Below are 7,517 nucleotides of genomic sequence, written 5' to 3' on the forward strand. Positions count from 1 at the left end.
TGACATGATGATGCCCATGTCTAGGTAACGTTCTTTCTTGTTGGCTATAGCCGGCGTAAATGATCAGGTGGTACTTCTAAACCAGCATTAGCATTTAGCCCAGCATAACCTTTGGGGTTGGGCTCTTTCTCGTGCAGGGCTTCCTTATTAGCAATCCCGATTCTTAACCAGACATCGAGACTCGCCTCACGGTTTTCCAAGCGGGCTAAGGTTCACCTCGATATCCGTTCCCAACTGCTTGATCTCACCACGCTCACTGAAGACCTTACTTTAGACTCTCCGCCTTTAGACTTCCCATAAGATCAGATCAGACGAAGAAGCCGACGATGGATGGATCGGGTTAGTTAGTGTCTATTCGTCTTTTGGTCTGCCCGATCGATGGTACCGCTCGGAGTAGATCAGTAGACCAGGTGAACCGAAGTGAGTCTAAAAACTACGTAAAATGGGAATCAGGACAAAGAGCCCCAACTTTCTTCCGGGAGCTGCTTCTTGTTCTTGGCTCCTAGCTCGACTAGCTCATCATCATTTCTCTTTTCATGAATGGGGGCAGTTGCTGCTGCTTGGCGAAATTCGAAATTCGGCAGAGATAGCGACTTAGGCGCGGAGATAATCATCCAACTGGAGTTGTTGGTGGAAGGGGCGGACCTAGCTCATATTCTATATCCTCTTTCCTTCTAATCTTTTGAACTCCAATAAGAATGCGACACTCCGATTGTTATTTTTGCCGTGATCTCTCGTATCTCCTGGTAGTATCCATAAGTATCTCCGCTATGATTAGCACTAGCTTGTTCTCCACTTTCGTTATGCTGACCCTCGGATAGCAAGATTGGCCTTATGATCTTTCTATAAGTTTCTTTTTTATCGTTATATCTAAGTGTAAAGCTAAGTGTAGCGGGCCAGGCGATGTAGTCATAATCATCCCTTGAATGGTGCCTGTAAATTCTGGCTGGTTCTTTTTTGAATAGGGGGCTTTCTGCCTCTCCTCAGAGATATTGCCCATATTCATTCACTATCTTTCTTTTTTATTGGAATTACAAAGTAACTGAGCGCTACGTGTTCTTGAAACAAGGGTCTTTCTTCACCACTCGATTTTAGAGGAGCTAAGTGATCCTTTCCTTTTCGATTGTGGCAGGTTCGTTTAGATTTTTCGCCCATCGTATGCACACCTTTTAGTCATCCTGAGAGGAGGTCCTAGCGGGTTCGTTCCTCAACTCGATAAGCTCGTCTGGCGGGTCCCTTCTGTCTTTTCACTTTTAAAAAACCTTCACTGCATCAACCAGTTTTTTGGGCAAGAGATCTCTGAAGGCTAGCTTTGCTATGCTATGTCACAGGCGAGCTGAGGTGAGCCGAATACTCACTACCATTTTGAGAGGTATTGAATCGAGGCAGGGAACGAGGGAAGGACAAAAGTATACGGAACGAGAAGTGAAGGCGGGGGCAGCACCTATTGAAAAACCTTGATCCAGAACCATAATTGGGTTATCCTAATCACCACCTCCCTTCCTTCTCGCGGGGGGATGTGCTACATCTTGGATGTAGGAGTGACGACCCGTGGTCCAATCTAGTAAAGAGATTGGGTGCCAGTGGTCTGTCTGAGGACGAGGGGAGAAGACTTCGGGCCTCTCAGGTTGAAGCCGCTTCTAAGCCAATTCAATTACTTCTCTTTAGTACCGGTATAACATCGACTACTAAAAGTAGAAGGGAAGAAAGGTTATCCAGATCCACTAGTCACTTCTTTTGGTCCGGGATAGGAGGATCCACTTGTTGAATCAGACGAAATAGGGCATCCGCGGGTGCTGGTACTCGATTCGAAGCAAATGTGGCTGGATGCCGCACTCCTGGCACCTAAAGGTGCTTTTTCGCGTACTCTTTTTCATGTGTGATTTCCCCTCAAGGGTAGGAATAGGGATGTTTTTAGTACAGATCTTTTAAGCGAACCACTATTAAGAGTATTTGATTCAGGATCATCTGATTTGGATGAGCCAAATCCTTTCCATTGCCAGTCAAGCCTGCCATTCAACAAGCTCATGCTGTTGTGGTCATCATTCTTTATTATTAATAAAGTAACCGGGATTCAAATAATCCATTGCTCCGTTGACTCTTTCAAGCAAGGCTTCCTTGTCTCATAGGCCCATACGCTCTCCATAGGACATAGAATCGGGACATTAGGATCGCTGCCTTCTATCCGTATAGGCCGGATTTCGCTCAAAAGCTTTTGTACGCTTCCCCAGTCCAGAAGATCCATTCTCTACCAGGAAGATTGCTTTCAATGCTTCTACCGCTTCTACCATTGGCCCGGAAGACCACTTCTTTCTATCAATGGCCACAGGACCTTAACGCCCATCCACAGTTAACATAGGTTCAGAGGCTCTCGCTTCATAGCTTCTTTCTAGAGCCAGAGCGACATCTTCCACGACTGGCTTCAAACAAAATAGGCTTGGCTCAAGCACGAGGACATAGGATTTAGAGCTTGCTCAAAACAAAAGAACCCCAGCGTGCTTGGATCGCTTCGATTCTTGCTTTCCTGGATCGTGAACCAAGGGGCTGTGGGGGAGGAAGGGCAGCCTATGATAAGTCAATTCCGCAAGAAAGTCAAAAGGAAAAAGAAGAACCGGAAGTCGGAACATGACCTTTGGTAGAGGTCTTACGCGGAAGTGATAGTATAGCACAATCTCAGATTAGGGGTAGCCCTTGTCGGAGCACCAAATACTTCTTTTTATTTTATTTTATAATAAATAGTAGAAGTAGCTGCCCTAGCTCCATAGCCCGAGGTCCTGACTCAAGGAAAAAGACCATATAAAGGAATCCCCGGTCTATGCCAAAAAAGAAGGTAAAGCGCCCAACTCTCACATTTCAATTGACGTTGACGAAAGAAAATGACTTGATACCAGGGTTCCATTAGTGAAAGCAGTTAGACTCGAATATCTACTGATCTGTGCTTCGTCCTGCGGGGGTTCCATTTAAAAGTAGATGTTCCGCGAATAGTAGCAATTGGAGCTAGTTCCTTTTTTACTTTATGGTTCTTTCGTGGAAGTACCGCCCGGGTGGAGCTAGACTTGATTTCCTTGTGTGATTGCCCCATTTTGGCCAGGGAACACGAACTAAAGGCCTCAATCCACCCCTTAGGCGGGAAGGCCGTAGGACGAGGGGAATAGATCTTCATGCACTGGCTTTCCTGTAGCGACAAAGAGCCCTTCTTACTTACTTCTTAAAAAGGGGAGTACCAAACCACTAAGAAGAAAGTAGGAGCGGTCGTAGTTCAATAGATCATCGAATCAGGAGATGCCCGCTTAATCGCTCGTGCGCCATTGATTACTTAAAGAGAATGTCCACCGCCTTTCGCTCCCGATTTGGTCTTTTGACTTCCCCTTTGCCCTTTTAGAGAGAGGGGTGGAGTCTCAACTACCACAGGAGATGCTCTAACTTTTCAAATGAATGGGAGCAGTCCTACACTGGGAGACCCGGCCTATTCTTACTAACTAAACAAAGGAAGTCAAAGTCCCAAGAAGAGTCCGTTTCCTGTGTTATGAAGAAGAAGTCCTATCGTTACCTTCCCTCTTCACGAGGATATTTTATGCGCTTTCTCTTTCTACCCCTCAACTCTCATAGTGGTGAAATGTTGGCTCTGTCCTTCTTCTTTTTATTGGGTGGGTCTTACTTCCTTGCTAGTTACTACTTCCGCAGAAGGAAGTCAATCAAGAAGGAGTTGTTTTGACACGCTAACCCCAGTGTTCTTGCTGCCATTCCTCTACATTGGACTCTTAAAGGACTAAAAACTCGCTCTGACTTTCATTCTTAGACCAAGGTCTTCCCCACCCCTGAACGGGGAACAGGCAACAATCCCCTTATGATTGCCAGCACTTTCATCTTCTTAGGATAACCCTCCGCCCCCTAAGAACAAGAAAAGACCTGCTACCCCATCTTCCACGAAAAGAGAGTATGATGGACTTTTAGGAGTGAATCACTCGCTATCAGCATCTTCTTCTTTAGGCTGCCTTGCCCATTACCGCACACGCGGGGCTACGGCTCATGATCTTTCGTCTCAGTATTTTCAGGCGGGTCAATCGTCATTCCCTAGTTCATTTACTGGTAGCAGCTTCCAGCCAGGGAACCAGGATTCATTCCTGAATCTTGGCATCAATCCCTTCCTTTAGGATGATGCTTTGTATCGCATGCTTGTTATAGTTGTTTATAGAGTGTGGAAGTCTAACTAATTGAAAGTGCTTATGAATGAGTTCCAAGAAAGCGGCCGTTCACGTCAGGGTCCGAAGGAGATCTACTTGCTTGTACTTTTTTTCATCGGGATTGGGTTTGTGTTCCGTGACTGTCCTTTCTCTTGTTGTTGTCGAGTGCCTGCAGCTTGACTCCACCTCCACATAGGCTAGCCCTCCTCGCTTGCATGCCTTGTGGAAAACTAGACTGAAAATTTTGTATATAAAGAGAAGAGTCACACTCTTTAAAAGTCCTTATTAAAGAAGAGAAGATAGGCTTCAATCTTTTAGTCGGAGATATCAATTCAACTACTTGAATAAATGATACTTTATTAAATGAAGAGATTTAGTGAATGTTCATTCTTTCATTTTCTTTGGTCTTTTTTCCCATGCTTTCCGTTGGTCAACAACCAACTATTTCCGTCTTCCTGGGATAGGTTGAAGAAGTCTCTCTTTTTTTTTTGTGGGGGAGCAGTCAAAAAAGAAACAAAAAAAAAAATGATTCTTCTAGAATACTTATTCCTCACAATGGCTCCTGTGGAGACATTACAATGGCAATTAGGATCTCAGGACATGCCAATGATAATACAATTACCTCACGAGGTAAAATGTATTTGTCTTTCTTTGGTTCTCTCTTTCATTATGCCTTCCTGTCTTACTTTATGGAACTGGAGGTTCTACTATTTTGCGAACCCCCATGGAACTACTATCGAGCTTCTTGGAACCAGATTTACTCGTATTTTTCTGGTGCTGATGCTAATACTTCATTCCCATGAAATAGCTCACTGCGCCGGGGAACTCAATCTGGATCTCACTTTGGGGGGACCCCATAGTGAAGCTCCCTCAGCCGCATTTTCTGGGCCGCAACGAGAGGAAATTCTCACCAATCATCGATAGATTCCTATCGCGGGAGATAGAAGCCGTCTTGGGGCATTGCCCGAATGAATGGCTTTTTAAGTATCCCGGTTCGGAGTTGAACTATTCTCCCGAGCATATTGTAAGCTATCAAAACTATTTTTCCGAAGCGCAATGGCTCTCTCTTCACGAGCGAGCTGTAGCGCACTATGATAAGAAATGTGAAATTCTCAATCTTCTACGATCTCTCGACCCCCGCCTTCAATTAGAAAACTCGCGGCGGGAACGCGAATTACTTGTTAATATTATTGGAGGTGGAGAGCATGATCTCGAAAGTCTTATACGTATCGTAAGAGATTTACGGTCGTTAGGAACACGCAGCTATTGGTTTCAAATTTTAAACAGAATCTTTTTAAATAGATTCTAATTTTTTGTCATTTAAACAACTATCTTTTTTGAAGCAGATAGCTCATAGAGCTTATTCTATAGATACTGATAAAGCCAACTCATGTTTCCACTCTATTTTCATTACGAAGATGTATCACGTCAGGATCTGTTGCTCAAACCGAATCACGCCAACGTTATGGAAGTTCCTGGATCGTGTGAAATAAGAATAGTAGCAAAGGCATCCTCCCCCTATGATTTCATAATCAAAAATGGAAAATTGGCTATGGAGATTCTGCGCGGTCAGAAATTCATACGGACAGAAAGGGGTTCGACAGGAAAGTCGTTTCAATCCAATCCATTCTTGGAGTCAAATAAAGACAAAAGATATGTCAGTGACCTAGCACGACAAAGCACTCTCCGAGGGCATGGAATGTCTAATTTTTTGGTCAGAATCTCGACAGTAATGTCTCTGTTAGATTCTCGGGTCGAAATACGGGAAAACTCCATTCAATTCTCGATGGAAACGGAGTTTTGCGAATTCTCCCCGGAACTGGAAGATCATTTCGAGATCTTCGAACATATTCGAAGGTTCAATGTGACTATTGTCACTTCGGCCAACACACAAGATGAGACTTTACCACTGTGGAGCGGCTTTTTGCAAAAAGATGGGGGGGAAACTCAGTAAGATGTCGGAGAAGCGAAATATACGAGATCACAAACGTAGATTGCTCGCGTCTAAATATGAATTGAGACGAAAGCTTTATAAAGCCTTTTGTAAAGATCCCGATCTTCCTAGTGATATGCGGGACAAACATCGTTATAAGTTGTCCAAGTTGCCAAGAAATAGTTCCTTTGCACGAGTAAGAAACCGATGTATTTCCACGGGTCGCCCTCGTTCCGTATATGAGTTCTTTCGAATTTCTCGTATCGTTTTTCGTGGATTAGCATCTCGAGGTCCTTTAATGGGCATAAAGAAATCGTCTTGGTAGCAATCACCAAACCACAAGGGTTAGCTCTGCTGCTGGTCCACAAGCAAGGTAAGTAGGTCCATTCCCGGCCGGCTCCGGACCGAAAAGACCTAACGGACTAATCCCAACTCTCGGATCGGAGATGCTAACGGGGCGGGAATCGAAGTGGGGGACCTCTCTACCGCCTGTGTCTATCTCCTGTCAAGTATGCTCCCCACACATAGACTACGTACAGGGTAGCACTTTTGGAAAGATAGAATATCACCGCGTGAACATATAAGAACATAAATAAACTCCCGAGGGATCGACCACTATTTAGAATAGTGGTTGGCGGAGAACTGTTGTTCATTGGAGCGCCGGAGTGCAGAGGTTGTTCCCATCATTGAAGTCAGAGTGTGGGACTGAGCCTTCCGAATGATAAAGACAAAAAAGTGCTTAGTTTCGTTGGAAAAACCAACGCAAATATCATATTGACTTTCTCTCGCCCTACTTCTAAAGATAGATAGAAAAGGTTTGAGAGACTGACTTTCTGAAATTCTCTCCTTTCTAAAGCTGCGCAAGGCGGCCCCCCCAGAACAAAGCCCACCCCTCTTTCACCGAAGAGGAAAGAAGAATCTTCCAAGCGGACAGAGACCTAAATTTCCATTAGATTCATTTCGTTGCTTGCTTTGTTGCAGCAAGATGATCAGTCCGAGAGTGCTGGGGAAAAGAGAAAGCGGTAAAAACCTCTCTGATTCGGTCACCGAGCAGTCGGACGACTCTTCAGTAACCCAGGATGAGCCCTTCGACGCTTCTTTCGCTGTATACCCCCTCCATCCTTCGGGGGTGGAAGAAAGGGTACTATCTATATTAAATATAGAATTGTTTCTATGTTGTGGGGCCCCAGAACGCTAAAAAGGTGGGGGAACAAGAGTTGTTACGATAGGAAAGAAAAATGACTCTAAGGAACCAACGATTCTCTCTTCTTAAACAACCTATATCTTCCACACTTAATCAGCATTTGATAGATTATCCAACCCCGAGCAATCTTAGTTATTGGTGGGGGTTCGGTTCGTTAGCTGGTATTTGTTTAGTCATTCAGATAGTAACTGGTGTT

The 7,517-nt window shown here is 44.5% G+C and overlaps 2 protein-coding genes across 2 annotated transcripts in view; both read left to right on the forward strand.

Annotated features, from left to right (window-relative positions):
* The first annotated feature begins 2,501 nt into the window (after positions 1–2,501).
* Positions 2,502–6,210, forward strand: LOC116190052 (60S ribosomal protein L5, mitochondrial). Its single transcript, XM_031519722.1, has one exon. It carries the CDS (start codon positions 5,575–5,577, stop codon positions 6,136–6,138), a length of 564 nt encoding a protein of 187 aa, XP_031375582.1. The 5' UTR covers positions 2,502–5,574; the 3' UTR covers positions 6,139–6,210.
* A 280-nt stretch (positions 6,211–6,490) lies between these two features.
* Positions 6,491–7,517, forward strand: part of LOC116190047 (cytochrome b) — a 6,026-nt gene continuing 4,999 nt past the window's right edge. The window contains exon 1 of the mRNA XM_031519716.1: positions 6,491–7,517. This exon is cut by the window's right edge and continues 4,999 nt beyond it. Coding sequence (XP_031375576.1) covers positions 7,356–7,517 — 162 coding nt within the window. The 5' untranslated portion in view covers positions 6,491–7,355.

The sequence above is a fragment of the Punica granatum genome, unplaced genomic scaffold (assembly GCF_007655135.1).
Source record: "Punica granatum isolate Tunisia-2019 unplaced genomic scaffold, ASM765513v2 Contig00108, whole genome shotgun sequence".
Lineage (NCBI taxonomy): Eukaryota > Viridiplantae > Streptophyta > Magnoliopsida > Myrtales > Lythraceae > Punica > Punica granatum.